At 35.8% G+C, this 26816-nt stretch overlaps 1 protein-coding gene across 1 annotated transcript in view; it reads right to left on the reverse strand.

Annotated features, from left to right (window-relative positions):
• Nos (Nitric oxide synthase) overlaps positions 1-26816 on the reverse strand; it is a 560518-nt gene that overhangs the window by 8137 nt on the left and 525565 nt on the right. Inside the window, exons 20-24 of the mRNA XM_081770724.1 lie at positions 24927-25137; positions 21310-21397; positions 17455-17582; positions 16438-16586; positions 10284-10475 (exon numbers count right to left, since the gene is read on the reverse strand). Of these exons, the coding sequence (XP_081626850.1) occupies positions 10284-10475; positions 16438-16586; positions 17455-17582; positions 21310-21397; positions 24927-25137 (768 nt within the window). The remainder of the gene's footprint in view (positions 1-10283; positions 10476-16437; positions 16587-17454; positions 17583-21309; positions 21398-24926; positions 25138-26816) is intronic.

Genomic DNA, 26816 nt, shown 5'->3' on the forward strand with positions numbered 1-26816 from the left:
CCCTTAAATAAACCATTGGTTTCAATTGTATAGAGTTTTTTTTTTTTTTTAACTAAGGAAGTGTGTTCACATACAGTACATGAAGTGCATTAAATACGTAGCCTATATACAGTATAGTATTCAAGATGAAGCTACAGTAGTTGTTTAAAAGTGTAGTACATGTGGGCGGGCATGATTTTGATTGAAAAATGTGATTCTAAAATTTGACTTAAATTTTTTATCAGTAAATGTGTTTTTAAGTACAGTACATAGAGTATTGTCGTTTTATTACATATTTACATTCAATCTAACCGTCCCCACGTTTCTTTATAAATATATCCAGTATTTCAACATTTCCGGTAGTTGAAAAATTTACTGGTTCTGTAAGTGTTGAACTAGCGGACGCACTCTGCACTCCGTTGGTGTTTTTCCGTCTGCTAGAAGACAAAAAACAAATTCAAAAGCTACTAGATGAGCGCCATGGATTTTGGTCAGGATGTAAAAGGTTCATAGTCACGAACATAGGCGTCTCTGGCGGGGGGACGCGCTCTCCAATATGTTGAAGTACAAAATATTCAATATTTTATTCTAAATTAATTTATTTACTAACGACAGAATAACATACAAATAATAAGAATTATATTTATTTGGAATATAATATTCAGGCTGTGAAACGATTATAACAGAGTTCTTGATATATCTCAGGGGGTCCGTGAAGGTAAGCAGAAAGATAACAAATGGAATCGATGGTAAACAAGTTGGGCTAGGTAGCACCATTTAAATCTTTTTCTTTGATGCCCCCCCCAAAAAAAAATTTATATGCCAGGGACGCCAGTGTTCACGAACAGTGGCGGATCCAGCCCGGAGCCGGGGAGTCTAGGCTCCCTCAGTTTTCCTTTTTTTTTAGCGACAAAAATAATTGAAGCTACAATTTATATTTTTTGAAAGTTTATAGGAAGCGTTGCCTTTTATTCTTTATTGGAAAATTTTTGAAACAATGAACATCCTACAAAACAGACGATGTCCCTAGGACATCCCATTTTGATCTCAATTACCCCATATAGCTCCCGGGATTATCGGGACAACGAGTAGACATCCCATGGACGTCCTGCATGGGACGTACTAAAGAATCCCCACGTAGGATGTTCACGGGACATCCCGGATGGCACAGTGAACCCAAACTAGGACCACATTATCCCACGATTTACCACTGGACATCCCTTTTTGAAGTCCCCTTGAATATCTTGTTTCCTGGGATATTAGCGGACATCTGGATATCCCGCGGAGGTCCTATGAATGTCCCGGGAACAAATTTGGATGATCCCGGGATGTTCCGTTGTCCTTTGCAGATCAGCCTCGGACGTCCCATGGACGTCCGTGTGCTATGTGAGTATGGCTTCAATTGCATTTTTTCTGTTATGCGATATATAAAGCAACACTTGATTCTCAATGTGAACGTTCATAATATCCATCGGGAGAGAGTTAAGTTGAGAACTTCTGCAGGGCCCATGAAAAATTATAAACTCATAGCATACCTATCTTAGCCTGGGTTCTGGTAGGCCCTACAGATTTTTTTTTTTTAACCTTTTAGGTCCACCACTCTTTACGAAACGAGGTAATTGATGGTAGTTAACATTCAAGGAAGAAGTGGTAGGAATCAAGCTTTTCCGGTTTTTATGTTAATTCTTATGGAGCAAAAACGGTAATACATGTTAAGAAGACATTTTTTTCCAATGGATTACGCGTCCCAAGAATACATTTTACCACTATCCTTTACTCTCTATCAAAACAGGAAGTGATAGAAATCCACTACCACTTCCGGTTTCAATATTGATTTACGTAGAGCAAAAACAATAAAAGATAAAGAGATGTCTTTTGGAATCTATTTAGCGTTCTAACAATACCTACCATCTTTTCTCTTAACCTTCTATTCAAAGCACAAGTGGCAGAAATCAACCACTTCCGGTTTTAAGGTTAATCCTTATAAAGTAGAAACGGTAAAAGATATTGAGGAAAGGCTTTCTGCGATCAATTAAGTATTCTCAAGAATATATTCCACCTTCACTCTCGCTACTGAAACAGGAAGTGGTAGAAATCTATCACAATTTCCGGTTGCAATATTAATTGAGAAAATATCACATTATAAAAAAAACAAACTCCTTCACGTGGTATACATGTGGAACTGCTACTTGCTTTCTTTGTGAGGTCTTCAATTTCAACCCGCATCGTTGTGCCTCTTGGTGTCCAAGTGGCTAATGAGCGTACCTTCTGTACAGTTATTGATGAGTTCAATTTCCGATAAGTGTATTTTCTTTGGATTCCACTTTGAGTAGTAGATTCTGCCTCTGTAGATCCAGAAACGGAGATTAAACTCCTATCAAACATAAAAAATGTGTATAGTTGAGTCTTAATCTAAAAGTCAATAAAGGATTCATTTCGTTAAGTTTAATTAATTCTCAGCAGAAACTTGAAACATAATTTGAGTTTATGTTGTATATAATGTAAAGATATCTTGCCTAACATGGTTTAGAATAACATGGATTTTGCTCTAACGTGATTCTTATTATTACACATATTTACAACTTGACAATAGATTTGCTAATTCATTTAATATTTTTGTTTATTCTCGTAAACTGATTGTTCAGCCGAACTTTCAATCCAGTGTACATTATAGGTTAAAAATAATATTTTTATTTATTTTTTTCTAGTTTAAAGTCCCACGATTCTGCGCCGAGGCTAAAGCAGATGGTAGTGATAAAGTGAAACGAAAACAGAGGAAGGGAATTGAAGAACCCCAAGACAACTCACGCACACGACGTTTGTCCAGCACAAAGTCTACTCGACGCAAGTTGAGATCGAACCGGGGACTCCATGTACCAGAATAGATTGTTCTACCACTGAGCCACCGCTATCCCACAAAATCCAACGTGCTATTTCGGCTCCTCCCGGATTGTCAGCTCTCATTGGGTGGTCGGTTCAGTTCGGGTCACCGGATCTGAGGAAGGAGACCCGGACAAAAGTCGAAATTGAAGTAGGTCAGGTGCTCCTGCCATTATTGATTTATAATACATGTTGCAGTCTCATAAGGTATTCCTTTGAAAACTATATCTTATATAAATTTATATATTATTATATAAATCATAATAGTGTAAACTAACTTAAACACAAAACTAGAAATACATTATATTTATATTAATTGTTTAATCTTTAAACTCCTTCCTTGGATTTACACTATATTTCCAATGTTTTCTTTCTTTTTAAATACTGCAAATTATGAAAGGTAAGGTAATATTATTTTATGTATTAATAACGATGAGTGCTATAAAATAATATTGTAGAAAATTGTTTTAAAACAGAGTAATGGAAGTTGTTTGAGTGATGCCAAAAGATTCTCGAATTGAGAATGGCCAATGGAGAACGTTGAAACAGACAATTAACAAATCAAGATGTCGGAAACAATTTCCAAATAATACCCCCTAAATAGCTGCCACGTCATTACACGCATAACTTTCACTTATTCTGATTTTAAGTGGAATGTAGAGCCCTCTGTTGCTACATAGTTGTAACCAATAGTTTTCCATCTTTCACCGCTAGATGGCAGAGGTATCTGTCCGCACAATTCTCCATGATACTATCTCAGTATGTTGTTAATTTCAGAAACGCGTAAAGAGTCCGTTTTATGTTAATTGTAATATCAGACGCTTTGGTTTATTCAAAGTTTATTCTATAAGAGGTTTATTCAAAATATTAGAAATTTTACATTATTTAAATACTGTACAACATCTCAGTGTTTGAGTATTCACGTCGGATGCATGACAGTGCTGTGGTTCAGCAATGGAACTCTTAACTTTGGTGCTGGGGTCCCTAGTTTGATTCTAGGCCAAGGGAGTTTGTGCTGGACAATATCTTGACCGTTCATTTTTTTTTTTTTCATTAATCATCCGTCTCTTTGGCCTCAAGAGCATTGTTGTAGGACGTGAAACTGGAAATTTCATTTCATTTTATTTCTCATGCGAGAGATTCCTTGTTCTGTACGTTCTGGGTTCAATCTCAGGCCGCACCAAGTGAGTTTTGTGGTGGACAAACACTGTGTGCGTGGGTTTTCTCGAGGTTTTCCCGTTTCCTCCCACTTTCTTTATTCCACATTGTATTCATTTCTCATCATCACCGTTTCCTTTAGCCTACCCGGCATAATTGTGTGACGTAGAGCTTAAAAATTTGTTTTTTTCCTTGTTAGATCCGAGCCCTTCTCCCTATTTTTGTATTAGTAAGTCCTTTGGTACATGAAGTTCCGCGTTAAGATCCCACGTTTAACTGTAAGTTCCATCTTGCATTGTCTTGCTGGTGACAAAGAATATACATACACGTCAATCAATTGAAAATGTTCAATACGATAATATGTAAGCCTCTTACTGAAACACGAGCTGCTCCGTGGCTAAGCGGTTAGCGTCCGTGCCTTTGGTGTGGGAGACCCCGGTTCGATCTCCGGCGGTAGATCATGTGGTTCGGATTCCACCTTAATCAGTAGGTCCACGTCTCATGTAGCCTCGATGCTGAACGGGACGTTAAACTCAAAATCAACTCAACTCTTACTGAAACACTGGATTCATGTATTTTCTCCTATTCCGGAACATACAAGCCACATCAGCCTTGGCCCTGACCGCGATCGACCACGAAAGATAGCGATATTTATTTTTTAAAAATTTTAAATGTATTTCGAATTTCTTCAGAACATGCTACAATTTAAACCACAATACACAATCAAAATCTTTTCTGTAGTCTATAGAGCACAAAAATAGATTTGTGATGAACTCACGCGCTCTATAATATCGGTTGGCGTAAATTGAAAATGTGTCAATCCAGCCTGTTCTGAAAAAGTTTCAGGCTTTTATTTATGGTATACTGCTGGATTTGGCATGTAAGTGAAATTAAAGACATGTTGCGATACATTGGATCTTTCTCATGAAATTTTAAAGTTGATTAAACAAAAGGAACCGGCTTAAAAATTGATTTCATGATCTGACCAGGTTACTAACGTAATATAAGCAAAGTATGGAAGGAAAATGAAACAGAATGTGTTCGGAGGAAGGAGATAATATTAGTCGTCTTTGCTAGATTTGGTAGAGAACTCTCTATTTTTTTCAACTCTACATCTTCCCCCTCTCTTCCAGCTTCTCAATGTGAGATTTTATGGAGATTTTATCTGTCAATGCAAATCAGAGTTTATGCAGCTTGACTTCAAAGGTTGTATTATCTATGTCATCACATCTCGGGAAATCCATTATCTCATTTAATACTTTCCCCTCTCCTTTTGTAATGGACGAAGAATAGGGTACTAGGTTATTTCTAGGAAGCCTCTGAAAACAAGCATGTCCAATTACCCTATATACACATTGAATAATCCATTTTTTTCCTTCCTTTTCTGGTTGTACAGCATTTTTATTTATATTTTCAGAAGGTAAAAAAGAAAAAAAGAAGCACCAGCGACATTAGCATTTCCTAGAAATATAAAATTTCAGAATCATGACGTCAATTCTTTAACGAAATGACATCACCTTAAAACTGAGCATATAAACAGGATATGCATATGCTCCAAGACTTTCAGTACTTCTTTTATGAGTGGCTACAAACTTTGTAAGTGTATTCTGTACAGTTTAAAGTTAACATAGTGCTTTAACCACTTTTGTTTTTCGATACTGTTCAGAAATTGGAGAAATACTAAGTGACATCTACACAGAGAAAAATCCGTTCTCTGGACAGCGGTACAAATATACGGTATCCTCTTGCGTACTATAGAAATCAGTACGGAGCATACGTTAACCGTATGCTACATAGGCACTGCCCTTAGCTGTTAGATCATGCCGTTGCAGGATGTCTGACATCTAACAGTTTTCCGTATATCACATACATATACTTATGTTACCTTCGTCAGCTATATGTTACATACGTCCATTTCTATGTGCGATCCTGACCGCCTACATTGTTTCATATGGAAAGTACGTATAGATGGAACACTTATACAGAAAGTATTATAAAACATGTGTTTTCAGTTATACGTCTGCTGTACGTTAAGTCCAAAAACTACAGGAATTACGCATGTAACCTATGTTTTTAAGTACGCTACCTACATTTTTTCTCAGTGTACAATTGAATACCGTGTTTCTATGTACACATAATAAATCAGTTTTGTTCTTTATGTATTCTCCGATTCTAATTCTCAAATTGTGTACTACTGTTCCATCTCGTTACAATTCAATTATCCGTACAAACTTTCGAGCCACAGGGGAAACAAAAATCACTTCTGCGTCTCACCTCTGCTTCTTAGCTTAAGCGCATCAGGATGGGATAAGTGGCTAGTAATTATCTTCGACAACAAGTTTTAGACAATTAATATAGCAGCGCCAATCCATTTGGGGAAGAAGGATGTTACAAAATATCCTTTTTAAGATTTTATGATGAAAAAACTTTAACACTTTAACCAAAACACAAGTTTCAGAAACGTTATTAGAAACACAAGGTCTCAGAGAACTATAGGTCAATTTTGTATTATATTTACTTTGAAATGTATTTAAGGTTTCTTTTACATATGGTATATAAAAATATAAAATAAAAGAGCCAAATGAACTTAAACTTCCACGAGCAACCAGGAACCACCATTGTGTTTTGGAATTTACAACTGGATCTCAGAGACCCATGTTTCGGCTAAAGTGTTAAAACATGCATATAAACATCAAAATAATGAAAACAGCAATGCACTTCGACACCAATATTTGTGAGTTAAACACTTAAAAATTCGGGTGCTACTACTCTGTTGTATTAGTGTATTAGTGCTGTGTTTCCAACAATTATGCCTCTTTAGGCTAAGGGAGATGGATGGTTAAGAAAATTAAGTGATGACGGAAAAATTGGTGGGATGAAAAACTGGGAGGAAACTAGAGTATCCTGTAAAAAAAAAAACTTACGGATACGAAATTGTCCATCACAAACTTACCTGGCTGGAAATCGAACCAGGGACCCCACATATCAGAGATATGGGCGATATCAATGAGCGACCGTGTCTCCAAAGATCTTCACAATAAGCGTATCACTATAATATCACTATAAACGTTTGAAGGTAGAAAGTGATTAAATAATTCGAATTGTACTTAAGCAACAGTTTTGTATCAGTATTTAAGTGACGCATAGCAACATGCCTCGCTTCAGAGCAAAAATCAAAAGATTATTAACGTTAACGGACCATTTTATATTATATATAGGCCCTACATGTAATAATCACATAGTGAAATTCGTGATAGATAATGGTGCAACACTAACAACTATAGGTCATAATCAATTTTAATAATATTTTAAACATTTAAAATTAAAGGTTAGTCTACGAAATGCTAATGGTTCGACTATAAAATTCTTAGAAAGATTATGAACAGAAATAAGCCACGTCGGACATAATTGGACACTATCTATTCTAATTATGTAAACAATATGGGCAGTACGTTAGAAATTGGCTAGATGTCATGAATGAAGAATGCAAATTTTGACATTTAAATTACAAAAGTCAAGGTGTTGAAAATAGAATAGAAAGTATCAATTTTTCTGAACAGCTCTAATAATAATTACGCAGAAAACATTCACAGGTTTTTGAAAATGAGTTGAAAAGTCTAGTGAAAGAATATACCAATTAAACAAAACGGTATACCGATATTTTATCAACTGCGTTACGCTATCACACGTGCAGTGGAAGAAATTTAAAAAGCTATCAGCAAAGACACTTGAGAAGTAGAGTATTCGGATTGGGCACAGTCGCAGAAGAAGAATGCTGACCTAAGTTTGTGTTTGCATTAAAAAATAGTAATTAATAATAGAGAAGCTTAACTATAATAAAATAGATAATCTTTACCCAAATTAGATAACGTGCTGCGAAGAATCAAGGACGTGCAATATTTTGTACTCCTGGGTCTGAAACAACCTTACGAACACATTAAATGTAAGTGAATAGTCACGGAAGCATTTAGTGTGGTAAATACGCCTTGGAGGCTGTATAAATATACCATGCTACCATTCGGATTGAACTACTCGGCCCAAATCTTACATACATTTATGGATGAAGTGACGAAAGGCCTATCTGCTATTAAACTTATTTAGATGATGTTAATTTGAGAAAGTGATCCACAGCAATGTTTGAAAGGACAGCCAAATTACTAAGTATGTAGATATCAAGGTTTAAATGTACACGTTAATTACGAGAGAAGCGTACTTTTCACTTAAAGGGAGAAATATTTGGTGTTTGAACTCACAGGGTACCAAATTCGGCCATCGATGGAGAAAATTTCACTAATTTTTGGAAAGAGCAAGTCCTGCCAACATGACACAGTAGCAGTCCTTTCTAGGGTGTTTATTTTTTACCATACGCATTTATCAGGTATATTCATGAAAATTCCTATATTACGTATATGAGCCGTTACACAAGAATGACAAATAGGAAACTGACGGAGGCACATTGATCTGAGTTTGAATTAGAACTTTCAGTTAATTTTGTAGGAAAAACTCGCCGTTAGCATAAATATCGTACCCTTTTAAAGAGGTTCAATCGGTTATGTTAAGAAAAGATGCCTCTCCTTACGGGGTACGAACTGTTCTTTTCAATGAGAAAAAAATGACAAATTAAACAGAGTAGCCTGTGTATCGGCCACTTTGTCAAATGCAGAAATAAATTATTCTCATTTCGAAAGGGAAGTCTTGGCATTAGTATTTATGGTCAAAAATATTCCATAAATTTCTGTACGGAAGAAGCATTCAAGTAGTTACAGATTTACAAGTGCATTGGATTTAAAAAAAAAAAAAAAAAAAAAAGTAGTCACCAGATACTGCTTCTCCGAGATCACTTCATTGGTTATTGTTGATACATAAAAGAATTCAAACAGACTACCTCTTTCAGACTTAAGTCCCTTCTAACTAGTTAGTGAGAAGTGTACCTAGTCAGCGATGTGTTTTTTTTATATATATATATATATATATACCGGACAAACAAACAAACAAACAGCAAGTGAACTATATAACAGATACACAGCTAATGAACGCATCATTATCCTTCCATAGCCAATACTTATATATTCTGTAAAGGTAACCAAGAAAGTTCTGTCGCTTTTTCACCCACCACCTTCGAACATCGATATGTCACCTAAGACGTACCTGGAAGATCAAAAATAGTCGACCATCAGCATCGACGACCTTCTGCCAATGTTCTGGAAGGCCATGGATTCAATCGCGGTAGAAATTGGTGGACCGTGAAGCAAAGAAGGTGTCAAGTGCATTTTGCACCTCTACTAGAGACTTGAACTGGCGTCCTTTAAGGTGATTGTCCAAGGAATGGAACAGGTGATAATCGGATGGTACAATGTTGGGGAGTATGGCGGATGTAATAGTGTTTTACTTCTAAGGCGTAAAATGGTGTCCAGGATCATCATAGCCATGTGGGTTTTAGCGTTGTCCTGTAACAGGAGGACTCCTTCCTCATACGAGACAGCAATGAAAGACAAGTGCCTGCTCACGCTGCCTTCTGGCCCGGAGTCAAATAATGTGGGACCCATCGACCTAACTTGTATTGCTTTCCAAGTTGATGGAGGTACTGCCGAATGGTTTCTTCACTCACACTTAATTGTAGTCCCAGTTCCTCACATATCTGGCCACTGTTCGCCTCAATTGCTGCCTGAAGATTTTCATTTTGTACATGTGTTGGTCTTTCGGCACGTGGTGCGTCTTCGAGTGTTTCATCACCGTTCTTAAGCTTGTTAAACCACCGCTACACTGTCCGCGTTCTCACTACACCCTCACCAAAGGCTTGGTCAGCGGCGTTTTACCTCAGTTTGAACTCGTACAACATAGACGCCCTTATGACGCTCTGTAGAGGCCCCATGTTCACTCTGTCCTTACGCAAGTTCATAGTGTAACTGAACTGCTACAACCAGGTAGTATGTTGGATATACCCACACTAACAGCTGACCTTCGCCTTATCTCCATTCGCATTCAACTCACGATGTGAGGGCCAATTAAACACAGACCTCCAGAAAAGGCGACAGAAATTTCTTGATTAGCATTATATCATCTTATCTCCCAATTTTGCTCTACTCGTTTCTCTTTGCCGCTTCTCTGAGTAACAATAGTATGTTTTGACACCAGATTGAAACAGCATAAAATAACTACAGTAAATGGTTCTCGAACCCAAGATAATATATAAATGTCAGTTTCACATTTCATCATGTGGTTAGGACAGCCAGCTAGTGTTACTCCTATCTAGTAAATAAACTTACCCTCAAAGATAACATGTAGTTTTCGACTTCCATGTCGCTCATCTTCCCCACATCCTGAATGAGGCTTTTCAACGTTTGGTACACATGCTCGGCCATCGTGCAATCTCCACACACAAAGAAATGGCCGCCCTCGTCCACGATCTGTCTATACACTGATGCTGCTTCTTCTTTAATCAGGTCTTGAACATATGTCTGCGAAAACAAAGTGTTCAATTACGAATTTTTCTCAATGATGAATTATCTTAATGAATTTATCAGGTATCTCGGTGGAAAGGTTCAGATTAACTTTATTATTGTGTGGAAGGTGGTGATTTTTTTAATCAAGTATAAAATGCACTCAGTGCAACAAAATGATTTTGAACATCCGTCGTTGCGTAAGAATTAAGGTTTATCTACTGTAAACAAAAACTAACTTCCGAAATCATTCATGTTCAAAGTAGCATGCTATAATGTCTAACGAACTTATTGCCAATTTTGCTGACAATAAAAACTGTTTTTGTTTTTGTGCAAAAGGTTTCAAATTATGTAATAGGTTTCAAAATAATAACCCGTTATTCATTTATATTATCTATGACTACTAATCTCAAAAAATGTGTTTACATAACAGTTACTGCAATAAGGTTTTCAGTTGCTTAAATAACAGATTGATAGTGGTGGTCAATTACTATTTTGCGTTCTTATTGAGACACCCTGTATATTTAATGATACAGATTATTACTAATCTATTTCACATACATAATTTCAAAAATTATATCGATTTATTATATAAAATAGTATTGATTTAAAAGCTTACCAAACACATAAGTTACCATTACAGTATACAGAGAAAAAAATAAAAAAAAAACAATATACAGAAAAACAAAACCGCAGTGGCTCAGTGATAGAGTGATCACCTGCGGTGCTTGGGGTTCAGGGTTCAATCTCAGCCCCCGCCAAGTTAACTTTGTGGTGGACAAACACCGTGTGCGTGAGTTTTCTCGGGATTCTCTCGTTTCCTCCCACTTTCTTCATTCCACCATTTCATTAATTACTCATCTCCTTTAGCCTAACCGGCATAACCGTGGGACGTAAAACTTAAAGATTTCATTTCATTTCATTTTTGTGATCTCTTTGGAATCAAATTTATATAGTTGGAAAGAAGTGTGCTTTCACAGACCTACAAGTTTTTGTTTATTCAGTTATTTCGAAGTCAACTGTGAAATCTAGCAAAATATAAACATGTTAGCATAAGTAAACGGAACATAGGAGGAAAAGAAACTGATGGGAACATTCGATAAGATGAGTAGTTGTCGTATGTAACGAATATGGGCGAACTTCTCTGCGTGTGAGTGCTATTACCAGACTTAAAGTATCTAAAGTAATTACCACACCCACCAGATAGAAGCTATCTTTCCAAAAAGGAATATTCCTCTGGAGGAGTAATGATAGAACCACTAATTTCAAATAAATTAACTTCACCAAAGTTGTTTTCGGTCAGGACGGTTTAAGATCTCCCTCTCTCCTTTATTTCCTTTAACTTACTCAACGGAGGCAGAGAGAGAGAGAATACGTTAAATACCTTCTAATCCTTTAAGTATTTTCGTACAACCTTTCTTGTCGACCAATTCTAAATTAACCAATTCACCCTATTTGTAAGAATCTAGGGGTGTTCTTACTTCTACTAGCATACCAGACTCAAATTTAAATCAAAAACTCATCAGGTTTCCTCTTTTAGATATCTTAATTTCAATAAAGTGCGAATGATGGCTGAAAATAGTCTTTCACTTCTAGATAAAATATTTATCTGTCTCTACTTGCCCTCCCGGAGACTGAGAGAGGCATAAGAATTCCCCTGTCCTAATCCTTAAAGAATAGTTCTTAAGTTCCTACTATAGTAGATCTAAAAATTTTCTACTTCAGTCATTAAGACAATATTACATAAACTAATACTCTAACATATCAGGGTCCACGCAGGAAGCGTTCTCTTACAAGCTGATGAAGTGAACCAATTTACAGTACTAAAGGTGCCTTCACCACATACCCAGCACCTAACGTAAACCCATGCGAAGAAATGCCCGAAACCAGACCTTCCTCAAGAAAGAATACTATCTAACAAAATTTACTAGGAATATATTCAGTGAGGATAGAGGAATAGATTCCAATAAGAGGCCTTTCGAGATCAGCACTCAGATCTATAGCTATAGGTTAAATTCACCCGTTCCTGTCCCCTAGCATTCTAGAGCAGAACCAAATGTGTTATTAAGACAAACTATGTCTGGCCTTATATAGCCATGCGTCAGTAGGACTCGAACACGGAGTCCTCTAATTCAAAAGTAATAAGCCTAGCCACTGGACCAAAACAAGAAGCTCAAACAAAAAGACTCTAATGTAAACTACAAACACTAAATGTCCTAGTTAAAATGCTCAAGTGAAATCGCGAGCTAACATTTATCCAAAATTAAAAATATATATTTCCTTTAGATAGAGAAGTAAAACAAATTTAGTTCTAAGCTATTCTCGTGGACTCACTTACCCACTTACTATACTATACATGAACTTTTCAGCCTATTATGAGAAAAAACGAAAGATAGTCATCATTTAGACTGTTCTCACCAAGGAACTCCCATCCCCTGAAATAGAACCCGAGGACAAAACTGCCTCTCCCGCTATTCGAAGCACTAAATGGTTCCCCGCCTCAAGAGAATACCTTCTATATATGAGAGGTTAGGAAAGATCCAACTGTTTTTCTAGTAAAACTACCCATTGTCCCATATAGATGGCATAGGCGGAATAAAATTAAACGAAAGTAAATATCTCGTTCCTCTCTATCTGTATCCTAAATGTGCTTTCAACGGGACAATGTTTCCAACTAGCATTCGTTATCTATAAAAGAGGAAAATTTTCTAGTTTTCGTATATATGCTGCAAAAAAAGAATATGCAAGATTAATATATAGATTATACATGGTAAATACAAGATATCTTACATGAATAGTAATAATAATAATAATAATAATATATCACAGAACCTTTTACCTTTGAAACCAGCGCTGGTTTATCTTATACCTATATTGTAGTTATATACTAGCAGCGTTCACCCCGCTTCGCTGCGGTCACCCCGGAACGCAATAAACTTTGTTACTTAGATAATTTTTACTTTTTCGCTTTCAAGTGATATGATAAAAACCATAGAAGATTGCAGTAAATCTTAACATTATATCGCCTGTCATTTATGTTAACCCGCCCCGCTTCGCTGCGGTCATCCCGGTGCTCAATAAGCAAATCAATTAAAAAATTTTAAACAGAAGATTCAAGCTATTTTCCGCTGTATATCGCCTGTCATTTATGTTAACCCGCCGAGTGACACGGTCATGCGGGTTGCATATAAATACGTTTATTTTTACCTATGATGAACTAACAAAGGATTTGTGGACACCTGAATGGTCAATTATCTCAAGACACTGGTAATTAAAAATTAAAGTGATATGATAAAAACCATCTAGGGTCCAAATCCTAATAACCCCCCAAAAATGAAAGAAATTGGTTCAGCCGTATTAGCGTGATGAGCGGACAAAGAATTGTACGTTCTCTTTTATATATATAGATTGATGTTTATATATATATATATATATATATATATATATATATATATATATATATATATATATATATATATATATCTGTAGTTACCTTGAAATATATAATAATAATAATAATAATAATAATAATAATAATAATAATAATAATAATATATAAGAAACCAGCAAGTGGCCCTGAAGGGATCCCTTGCACGTATACGGTACAGGACTGTATGCACAAAAATGGCACACAAGGAAAAGCAAGGACCGTTTTGGTGTGAAATATAAACCATAAATGATTTATGAGAGAAACTACTTAATTTACTTTCTTTTCAATATACTCGACATATACATTCAAAGTTATCATAATGCTATACCAGTTTGTTTACATCATCATTGTACTCTCTGTTGCTGTCAATGTATTCTAGACCCCTAAGTGTCTTTAACGTCACTTGTAGTGGAAATCAGTATTGAAGTCCTAAAATATTCGGAGGGTATACGCTGTTTCGTGATCATCTTTAATTGTCATAAAAGACATAGAAGGAATTTTCAATGAACAATGTACACCATTAATAACATAAACGGGTGTAGGTATGGAGAAGGAGCCAACTCACTTCGAGAAGGAACAGAGCAAATCGCGCCTGACGTGCCAGAAGTAGGAAAATTATGTCCAAATTTAACTCTATAAAATCATTAATATATGTTTTTTTTTTAATTAATAGGTTATGTATTGCTCGAAGTTACGTATTAGCACGATATTGAAAATAGTATTTTACAAATATCGAACAAGTTTGGTTCTCTTCAGCAGAAAACAAGATTTTAAGCACTTGAAATATCAGAGCCCTCAACCTTCAAGATGCTAGGATCGTCTCAGAACAAAACTACACTATTTTGCATCGATCTATTCCCATAAACCTAAAACTAGCAATTTTGTGTTTTGATCTGATGATATAGTCACTTTATCATTGGAATTATGGCCTGATTAAATAAATAAATAAATAAATAAATAAATAAATAAATAAATATAAACGAAACAAAAGTAGAAAGTATTATACGCTTTAAAGCAGAAGGTTCACTCTAATGACTAGAATTAAGCAGAGGGTATACGGCGATACACGCCGTATACCCTCGACTACAGCCCTGATGGAAATAACGCTTCCACAACAAAGAGTCTTTTAATTTCTAAAACAAGTGAAAACCAAGAACATTATCACTCTCCGCGCCCCACGATTGGCGGGGTTTTAAACTTCGTTGCGCATATTCATGACTCACAACTTGATTCTACCGTTCATGTTCATATGTGCGTAGTCTCAGTGCTTGGTCCAAACTGAGGAGTCGTAGACAGTGTATGCCAGGTCCTACAGTTAAAGACTTCTCCTTTTCGGAAAACACTCTTTACACAACTCATCTTATGCGTCGTTCAATACATTGGCCATAACAGAGTATTGGTTTAATAACAGTGAAGGACAAGTAGGAGCGTCGCATGTACACCACATATTTAGGATACCAATCCCAACTCTGCACTGCAACAGGAAATAGGTTTCTTTAGACCCAGCTGCAATGGGTAGGGCATTTTTTGCGCTCGACCCTCGCCATAGGAACTAAATACACGTTTCTGATTGGAGTTTTCTGTTGGCCCGTGTGTATTATCATGGGGGCAAAGGTGGAATAACACAAGCCCTACGGGGATACTAACCGCCTTGGCTCGCTTACGCTCGCTCAGGTATGTTTCGTAGCGTAAGTAAATCACTTTTTATCGCTAAAGTTGTGTGTGCAAAGTGGACTAATTACCACGTCACTTTACGTCACTACCGCATGATGCAACTTCAATGTAAATTTAACTACATCCCAAGGAACAAGGAAGGCAAGGAAGTGTATCCCTACCTATCCCTTTCCTGGTGCCTTCGGCACCTCCCCCTCCCCCTGTAACTTCCTACTACCCCTTACAGCCCCTCGTCTCGCGAGGGCCCCATTTCTTGCTCTCCTTTTGGTTTACAACGTCATTGTTTATGCGCTATCAGAAATCTCTAAGCAAATGGTGAAGAAAGCACAATTTATGCATTATGTATTGCGTACAAAGGCAAATAAATGTTATTTTCATCTTATTTTAATGATAAAAGTATTATGAAAATTTTTTAAAAAATAAAAAAAGCTTTCCCTGATCCAGGTTTGAACCCACGGCAGAAACGATTTTCACAAATAGCCCATGGGTATGAGGACCGACATTTGCCGTTTGATTTGTGCTATGTGTATGCTACGTAGCGAGAAACGGATTACTTCGACCAATCAGAACCATGTATTTTCCTTTCATGGCTAGGGTTTAGTGTGATTAAAATATATGCGCGCGCAAGAGGTCCAATTATAGAGGGAAAAACTTTTTAGAGAGTTACTTATTTCCAATAGTGTACATAAACTGTAGAAACGTATTTTTATATAATAAAAGAAATATAGAGTTAATCTACCGAATTGTTAAAATACATATTATACTGATGATTTTAATATAAGGAGGCACACATGAATAGCATAGAAAACTATTTATGCTAACCTAATCCCAATAATAGTAAAATTACTTTTAAATGAGTTTATTGAGTTTACTCACCTTTGGTATATCGGCTTCTCGTGAAAGTGCAAGATAAATTTTGTCCAGCACATGTTCTTCCACCATCTTGGTCTTTTCGTCTCGATACAAATCCAAAGCCCTCTGTCGGCAACCGAAGAAAAGTGACATCTTTCCTACCTGTTGTTTCTCTGAAGAAATAGCAACAATTGTTAGAATTGTATTATTTTCCGTTTTATTTTAATGATAAATAAACTATCTATTTTAAAGGTAAGTAATTACCCAATTTATTTTCTAATGGAACACAAGAAACAAACATTGGTGATTCAGATGTAGTATTTACACAAGTGGTTCTCAAAGTATGGCATGCAGACTGCAGTGATCGCAGTAGTTCTAATTGATCTGAAGATAATCAATAGTCTGCAGAAACAAAACATAAGGATTTATAATGTCAGTAATTAGATATCAACTTGAGTTCAGTGTTCGCAGTTTGAGGAAACCTTTCCTAATCTACGGAAACTTGGTAAGTAAATTTCGTATATTTTCTGGAAACACCTCGTACTAGTGCACTTTTATTGATAAAAATAATCGTAAAATTATTTTGCAACTGTATTTTCAAAGGAAAACCGAAAGGCTATACACATAGACATGGAAACTTTCTCCAGCAGATCAGTTATCTCAGATTGCATGGCTTCGAACATCTCTAATTACACATAGAAACCTTTTTTGAGTTCAGCTTTACTACCCGGAATGTCATATATATGTGCGAAATTTTGGAATTGGATGTTCTGATACGACAAGACCGTCGAATACACTGACATTATTGGCAAATATTACTGACATTACGATATGTTAATTTATTATTTTCGCAGTTTTGCAAATTAACTAAATATGTTTATATCTCAAAAGACGAGGTTCAGAAATTCGTATTATCCAAGAAAGATAAGTACGAAGTGATAATGAGTTTTCAAAGACCACCTGCCAAATTCCCGTGCCTGAAGAAAACTTTAGCAACAACAAAGCATTATTATTATCAAAAATAATGAAATATTTACATACCTCCTTTGGCCTCCTTCAGCTGAGCCATTCGATGTTGCCAGAAGCCTCTGAAAGGTGCTATACCAGTTCCTGGACCAACCATAATCACAGGTCGCGTAATATCACTTGGTAGATGAAAATTAGGTGCGCTGTGAAAACCAAGAATACAACAGGTTCAGAAGACAAAGAATAAAAATTTAAAACAATCTACATTGATAATATTAGCGAAAGACATAGTTAAATGCACTGGCGCAAATCCCGGGGGGATGAGGGGGACATGTACCCTGCAATCTGGAAACTAGGGGGACTGTCCCCCCAATAGTTCGATTTGAAATGTGCTTTTTGGGGAGAAATGTGATAATTCGTGTACGATTGTCACAAAGAAAAGTAAGATGAAATTGATGTTGCGCCAGAATAAACCCCAAATCTGCCTGCCTCCCAATGTTGTAGACAACTCTGACCCCTAATCCACCACAGCATTGTTTTTCAACTTCATAAATATTTTGAATATCGCTTTAAAAAAATATGGGAATGGTCTTACCCGTCCCCCGCAATGTTGAAGACAGATTTGTGCCGCTGGTTAAATGTATCGTGTTTTAGCAATTTCCCAATAATTTTGGAGCAAGATGGCTACATCCATCTGTGCTATACAGAGTAGATACCCACTAATTCTGTAATAAAATTCAGATCCAATATTAAATAAAATACAACATTTACTTTTTCTACCTGGGAATTAAATTGATATATGAATATTTCGGAAAACAATTAATACTAGCCAGAGATATAAAAGTGGGTAATTAATGGCATCATAAGGTGAGGAGGAACTTACAAGTACCTGTAGAGGAGCTGGCAACAGTAAGTAGGGTTCTGACAGCTCGCAGCAGTGTTGCCACTACTCACGCGTTTTTCGATATATATATATATATATATATATATATATATATATATATATATATATATATATATATATATAATTCAAGTTAGGCAGTTTTCTTAATGGTGTAAAACGAATTGACCGTGATTGGTAATACTAACACCAAAGTAGGAGCTGCATTTTTCCTCTGCACGTGGCAAGAAACGTCAAAGACCATCTTCTAATGACTCCTCTATAGAAAAGAAGCACTGACCACTAGTTCAAACTTAAAAGGCTGAGATTCTGAACACTTTCTGTGTCGTTATGACCCTTTAACTAATCTTTTATATTTGTTTTGATTCTTTATAAAGACTCTATACTCTCAGGTAAGTGAGATTGAGTTAGATAGTGACCAATGCATTCTTGAAAAACTTGAAAGGACAATGTTTGATCATGTATGCTGAAGCTGACTGTTCATATTTCAACACAACTAACAAAAGATATTTGTAAGTTTGTGATTTGAAATCGTCTAGTCTTCTCCTTGATTTTAGTTATGGTCAAAGGCACCCATGTTGTGGTTTCCAAGGGGGGGAGGGGGCAAGCTTAAGCGACGTTTCAAAAATAATTTCAAATTTTGCTGTAACAAATGTAAAAATTCTATTGGATTTTCGATACAATTTCTGAAGTACAATTTTCTCCAGGGGGTGATCGCCCCACCTTGCCCCCCACTGATGGGTGCCATTGGTTATGGTCCCCTTACATGTGAATATCCTCCTAAGATCCCTAGTATGTTGTTGTTAGAATATTCTAATTAATGTTTTATTCAGAATTAATTCATTGCAATACGGATAATAAGTTTGTGAAAGATCAAATATGAAAATTAATGAGAAATCGATATTGAGTTTTGTAATTCCACGACAAAACAAACAGTATTCGTGTTTGGAATAATAGTGCATTTTTAACACAATAATAACAAGTTTAATGTCGTCGTTTCTACCTGCTGTGACAAACGGAATGTCAATATCATTATGACCAAAATATAAGTTATATTCTTCAACATTATCACTTGCTGTAATAAATGAAATATCAATATCATTATGATCAAAACAAAAGCTACAATCTTCAATTTCATCACATGCTGTATAAACGAAATCTCTCAATAATTACTATTGCTTTAAGAGTGTGTAATTATCATCTAAGTAAATATTTATTAGTGCTCCCGCCTTCCGTGAGTGAAATGTGATAACGGTTCTTTACGGTAGAATCTGCTGTTTCGGTCTTAGCTCCAACAGTATTTGTACAGTTCACAGATTACGAGAAGAACCCTAAAACAGGGCTAGCGCGGAAAGGTCAACGACACGGTCAAGCCCATTTTGGGTTTCTGAGGTGTGGTCTATACTTAGATGGCGTCTGCTACTCCGGGTAAAGTTATATGTGTGCTATTCCGTGGTGTCATTTGAAACCCCCATGCGAAAAGTGGGCGAGCTCATACCTACGTCACACTATTTCTGCTAGGTTCTTCTCGTCATCTGTGAGCTGTACGTCTCGTGTAAGTTCGGTGCGGCGCGAATCGTTAAACTCTGTTAAAATAAAGCAAATATTGATTAGTTTACATATTGGAGTATTCATATATCTAATGGATTTCCAATTTTATTTTATTTGTTACAAATATAAATGAAGTACGTACTAACACTGATAAACTTAGATAAAATTTACTGTTGCGGATTCGTTGTTACAATAATATCTTCGTCAGATACAGAGCGCTTTTGAAATTTCAAATTTTGTCGCCTTCTTTTACATTGCAAATTTTCCAACAAGGCGGGGCGTATCGCTACTTTAGAGGATTTTTTTATTATTATTACATTTTGAAAATGTAAACAAAAAAGAGGTAGTATTGTTGGAATTTTAATTGTATAGCCTAGCCTGTTATGTTTTGTCCTCTCTAACGTCATTTTTCCCCTCTCAATTTACAGTATTGATTGGTTCTGAAGCGCTGAATTTCGGTAATTTATGTTTGGCTTGTGAGTTTAATATATTGGATGTTTGCTGCAATTCCTATCGGAGAAGCCCCCTGAACGAATCATACTTTGGAGTGAACTGTGTTTTAAGACTTTAACTATCGTATGAAATGCACCTTGTCACAAATACAGGTACATGTTCCATTATATAAAATTTGGAGGTTCGGTGCGCAAATGAAGGAACTCCCACAATGAAGAACGTAGGATCTCTCCCCCCATCAGCCATGCGTAAAACTGACCATTAATAATCAAGCTGTATATTAAAGTCTATGAGACGTCAACTAGGTTAAGCAGTATTTAAGAAACAACATATGAATATCTATATAATGTTTTTAATTGAGATCAACTCTAAAACTGTTAACAGCCCTTTTTCAAATTACATCTTACAATTGGAATGTATTCATTACGTACTATTTTCTTCTTTATATTTGTATATAATTCTCATACTTCATCATATTATTTAAATCATACTTCATCATTTATTTCACATATCGTATTTCTTTGAGGGCTGTTTCATGAAACTAGAATTAAATTCTCACTAATATATGTATATAGACAATCAATACTAATATATAAACAAAATACTAACCTAGTTGCTCCAGCTCGAACTGATTTTACTTATTTAGTTTGCAGCTGATTCTTAAAATTTTAAATTGAGGCCTAAACATAAATACAATCATAGTTGGTTTTAGCTTTCGACATTGGATCCGAGGCTTTACTCGTTTACAGATACATATTTCTAGTATATCTATTGTCAATCAAAATCACAAATGTCTTCTTCACCATATTTGATAATATCAATTTCTTTTAATTTCGATTCGAAAAATGTTTTAATATTCTTATAGATTTTAATTTAAAGATCATCTGATGCAGACCGGTATGCCTCTCACCATCTTCCAAGAATCGTGTAATGCGACTGTTCAGCTATAAAATAGCGGCGCATTACACGTATTTCCTGATATTTGGTTCCAGTCCAGTCATAATATATAGATATAGAATACTAACCTTCTTACGAACACATAAACATCCTCATTTTCCTCAACATCCTTCAGGTAATTAGAACAAACGCCATAGTGAATTGGTCCTTCGCCACCTAAAGTTTGGGAGAAATTTGAATCAAATTATTCACAACAATTACAAGTAAAATTTTGTCTTTGATAATACTTGTCAAAATCTTAAACTCAGTCAGGAATCATAGAACTACCCTTATTTAAATTGTACTCGTACATATCATTTTACAAATTCAGTATTTTTACGTATTGTCGGTTCTCTGTCTGGATCTAGATTTTCCGTAAGCAAGTTGCTAACACACAAGTTCTTTGTCCGAGTGATTTCCACGTTCGATTCCGATTACGTAAACATATCTCAAATACATATTAATGTAGCACACTGTCTAACACTATTCCAAACTCTTTCATGACTGACTCTTTTACACAGCAACTGGACTACCAACTCTCTCCAAATATGAGAAATGGCTAGTGCACGTTTCAAAACCTATTTCTGTCCTCAAATACGATGTTCAACAGCAGTGATTTCCAACAGAATGCTCTGTAATGTCACACATTTCCTGTCCGTATTCTCAGTAACGCATACAGACAGAGCAAAGACAAAGCAGTAAGCCTAGTGTTGATATAAAACAGTGGTTACAATCGAACAAGGTGTAGTCGTTCCTTTTGCAGCTACACTAACTCGTGGATTGAACATTAATCTTATATTTCCAATACTTATTTTATTCTACTAGACCTATCTCGTTCCCTTCCCTAATTTGCCCAACTTCCTTACTCTACCCTAACTCTGATAGTAAAAGTTCGCTCCTACTTAGTACGTCAGTCGCTTGGAAGTAACTACATTACACATTTCTTAATCTCAACAGTCAGTACGTCAGTCAGTTGGAAATAATTGCACTATACATTTCCTAATCTCAACAGTCAGTACGTCGGTCAGTCGGAAATAACTGCACTACACATTTCCTAATCTTAACAGTCAGTACGTCAACCACTTGGAAATAACTGTATTACAATTTTGTAATCTCAACAGTCAAAATGAAGAGATTAGCTGAAGAAAGTGGTTCATCCAAGGTTCTCACTTTGCAACAAGCTACCACGGAATAGTGGCAAAATACCAATTATTATTATTATTATTATTATTATTATTATTATTATTATTATTATTATTATTATTATTATTATTATTATTATTACAGTAAAACATCCTGTAAGAGCACCTCTCAATAGCAGACACTTCCATTATACGGACAAACTTTTTTGTTCCGGCAAAAATATATGTACGGTATTTCAGTAGGGCCTATTAATGTGAAACATTCCTTAATTGACACTTCCATAATACAGACAAAATTTTGGCCGGGCACAAATATATGTGTTATTATGGAATAGAACTCTCTCGCTTGCGGATATTCTTTACTAACCCCCAACGGGTTCGTAACCTCTTCATAGCGGACAGGAATTATTTTCAGCTTTAACGTATTTAACACAGAAAATCGTTTCTACAATTTGAAAAAAAAATCTTCAATTGATCCCTAAATATGATCCAGTAGTTACAAGGAAATTTTAATCAGGAAGTAGTGTCCTCAGGATCATATAACAGATAACTATTGCAAAATTTTCCCCCAAAAATTCATAAACCATCATCTTTGTTTTTCTCCGTAAACAATATCAGTATTTAATAATGATGATGCAATGCATATAATAGTCTTACTGCGTTACTTTTATTGTTAATTGCGGTATGACTTGAACTTGAGAATGAAATTATCATATAATGTACTGATTCATTTATTTATAATTATAAAAAATAAGAGATCAGGAAATACTTGTATTTGTAAGAGCAGTGGTCACTAGAGTTGTTAGTAGCTCATAGCGCCAGTAGTAGCACTGAAACTTGGGGACTAAAATTTTGGTAATCTGTTTAAGAGATTGCAGCTTTAGTAGCTTTAGTATTGAACCGATTGAAATCTGAAAGGAAAAATTGTAAAATAAGTGTTAATACGAGGGCTATTTTTTAACTTACGATGGAGCATAGCACAAAAAATAAATGTGAATCACAAAATCATTTTATTATCAAGTCAAGCGTAAGTACAGTTACTTTTTCACATAGTCACCATAAAGAATAAGGCTTTCGTTATATCGATGAACGAGCTTTCAAATCCCCCTTCATAAATGGTTGCCGCCAGCGTATAAAGATAGGTATTCACAACATTTTGAAGTTCTCCATTGGTGCGAAAGTGTTCTCCTCCCATACCTTGTTTTACCAGCCGGAAAAGATGAAAGTCACTAGGGGCTAGATGTGAGCTGTATGCCGGGTGCTGGAACACTTCCTACTGAAACTGAGCAAGCAGCTGCCTGGTTACGGCAGCAGTATGCGGTCTCGCATTGTCATGGATCCAAAAAATTCCAGATAACAGCATGTCCCTTCTTTTCTTTTGTATGACTCGCCGTAGGTTACGTAATGTCTAGCAGTACACATTTACAAGTTGAAAAAAAATTATGTGAAGAGCTCTCTCCATACGCTGGCGGCAACCATTTATGAAGAGAGTATTGGAAAGCTCGTTAATCGATATGATAAATACCTTAATCTTTATGGTGACTACGTGAAGAAGTAACTGTAATTGTGCTTGATTTTTAGAAATAAAGTGATTTTGTGATTCACATTTTTTTGTGTTATTCTCCATCGGATATCTATTATAGTTAAATTATCTGGTGAGTTAAATATTATAATTTGTTATAAAAGGAATTATTACTTCCTCCTTGCATGGAGATACATATTTGTATTTGAAAGACTCTTGAAACTTAACTGTTTGGTTCTATGGAACAAAAATATTGAGGGCAAATTGAATTTAATGTAAGATTATCTATCTTTATAACATTATTGCAACTTTTTTCTTGTTTGTTGTTTGATATATTTAACGAATTATTGAAAGATAATAATATTCAAATTAAGCAACTTGTTAAATTGCTGTTATTCGACTTTTTCGAATAGTTTTTACTTAATTAAATCTTTTCTTTTACCCTAATTTGCATTAGTAATTAATATTCTGAAAGAAAAATTGACTAAAGTCAAGACTCTTCTACAGTATTAAAAATTCCGAAAGAAATTTAATTGCTACATGAAAAGTGAGGAGATGCTTTTATAACATTCCTGATTGGAGACATTGGGCTACTCATTTTTGGCTAAGACTCATGTTACAACAAGCATTATATTTTGCAGTACACTCCCAAATAAACACATCCTCAGCAATAGTTTTGTTTCTTTACAAAGGGCGCTTTCAACTTCATTCTCCCAACAATTTAGTCATTGAATATAGTATTTCGATATTGGCCTATGTTTACATGTATGTACTGTATGCTCCATAAAATTACTGCATGAGCTGTGAGAAATCTAAGTTTGTGAAACTTCACTGTAATGGACATTTCTTGTTTACGGACAAGTTCCATTGATCTTCATCATACAGAGGTTTCCTTGTATTATTACCATTATCAGTAAACGGATTGATGGTTACACCTAAATGTAGTATTGCTTTCTGAGGTGATGCACCAGAAGCTCGTCAGGTATTATAGCTTTGATGGTATCAGGTAGTGCTAGAAAACAGTGATACTATAAATACTAGCCTTCTGTTCTGTAGCTGACTACAGCAACGGTGAGATGAAGTTGGTTGGGGTGGACGGCTGGAGATGAGGAAATGCTATAGAAACGAGGTTGTAGAGGGGTCAGTTGGGTCGCTAGAACAGCTGCATCTGGTCTCACTGAAGGAAATTCTTCTAACACCTCGAGAAGATGAGGAAATCGCCAGTGGCGCCAGTCTTCATATTCGGCAGGATCCTGAAATACAAGTACAATTTTAACCTGTTTCAAAGTATCATTAAAAATTGAGATCATTATTCATACTGTATGGGTTCTTGAAAATATTATTTAAAAATATACGTTCTATTTCGCTTCCGGGAACTAAATCCTGGTCTTGGTAAGGATTCAGCAAATCGCGTAAATCTTTCTAAATGTAATCAAGTCTCATACTAAATTAGATATATTATTAGAAACTATTCAGTTCAGTACAATTTAGATATGCGTGTATAATGGCTATACAATAAGAACAGAAATTTTTCGAACAAATGTATAAATATTAGATGAATGTGAATGAAATGTCCGCTTCGACGTCTGGTGAGAAACTCATCTCAGCAACACAACGTAGAATGGGCTATTGTCACAAACTCAGTATGTCCAGTAAATAGGCTGGAGTGCCTAGAGTCAGGAAGCCATACCAATGTAGTTTGGTGGCTTCCTGGATAAATCAGGTGAAAAGTTGTACTCTTGAGTGTCACTTGAGTTGGCGCCAACCAAGAAGAGTCTCACTCTGGTAGGGCGCAGTTCTACTAACTAGTAAGTGTAAGGAATATCTTGGAAAGCATCCTACACCGGTTTTTTATGTAAGTTGAAAACTAGATCTGCTTTGACTACCGTAAGTGGTCAGGAAAATCATTAGATCGTAATGAACGTTCAGGACGCTTCCTTAACCGCCTCTACACCCATAAAAGATATTGATGCTGGTATGTTGGCTGGGTTATGATGGGAGTGATCCATCGTGTAATTCCCAGGCGGAGTGAAACTGCCAACGTAGATAGTTACAGTGCTTAATTTCATGAAATTCACTGCAAACATGTGCAAAGGCATCCAGCAATGGTTAACAAAGTGACCGCATGTTGCAAAAACAATGATCTCTTACATATAGACCAAAAGTGCTGCATACTGACCATGATTACAGTATGAAATCCTTTGCCACCCACCGTATTTGCGTGTCATCCGTCTTCTTGATAACCATCTCTCCCTCCGATATCTCAATCAATTTTTGGCAAAGAAGAACTTCTCTTACGGTTTGGGCGGTGAAACCAGTGGCTGATGTCTTATTCGCATCACGCATTCCAGATGGTTGCAGAGGGTTACAAGTTTGTTTAACTAAGTATTGTAGTGTATTTATTCATTGCTTTTGGAACTGATCCAACTAGAGTAGACACTTAACTCTCACCAACCTAATATATTTCAATATATTAAGTTGAATACCAAGAAAAGTGAACTTTAAGTTTATTCCTCTGTGCTTCCCTGGAGATAAATATAACTATACAGAACATAGATATGATAGATTTCTATTCAAACGAATAGACAGTATATATATATATTAAAATAAGTCAAGTGATTTTCATTTGACATTGTAGAATTGCAATAGATTGCCAAGCTATTGGATTCTATATTGAAAGTGTACTATATCTGTAACTTTCGGTTTGCAGTGTAAAGAGGAAGAAAGTCTGAAGTGAAACCCATTCTTTGGACGCTGAATCCATATCAAACACACTTTCTTGCTGTCCCTTACTGTTCTTGCTCCATACAAATCAAAATTGAAACCGGAAGTTGGAGTAGCTTTTAGTACTTTAATATTTCTGGTTTCAATAGGAGAACAAAACCTGATATTCTTGGGGTCCTGGTGCGATTTCAAAAATACCTTTGTATTT

Source organism: Thermobia domestica, chromosome 9 (assembly GCF_964235325.1).
Source record: "Thermobia domestica chromosome 9, izTheDome1.hap1.1, whole genome shotgun sequence".
NCBI lineage: Eukaryota > Metazoa > Arthropoda > Insecta > Zygentoma > Lepismatidae > Thermobia > Thermobia domestica.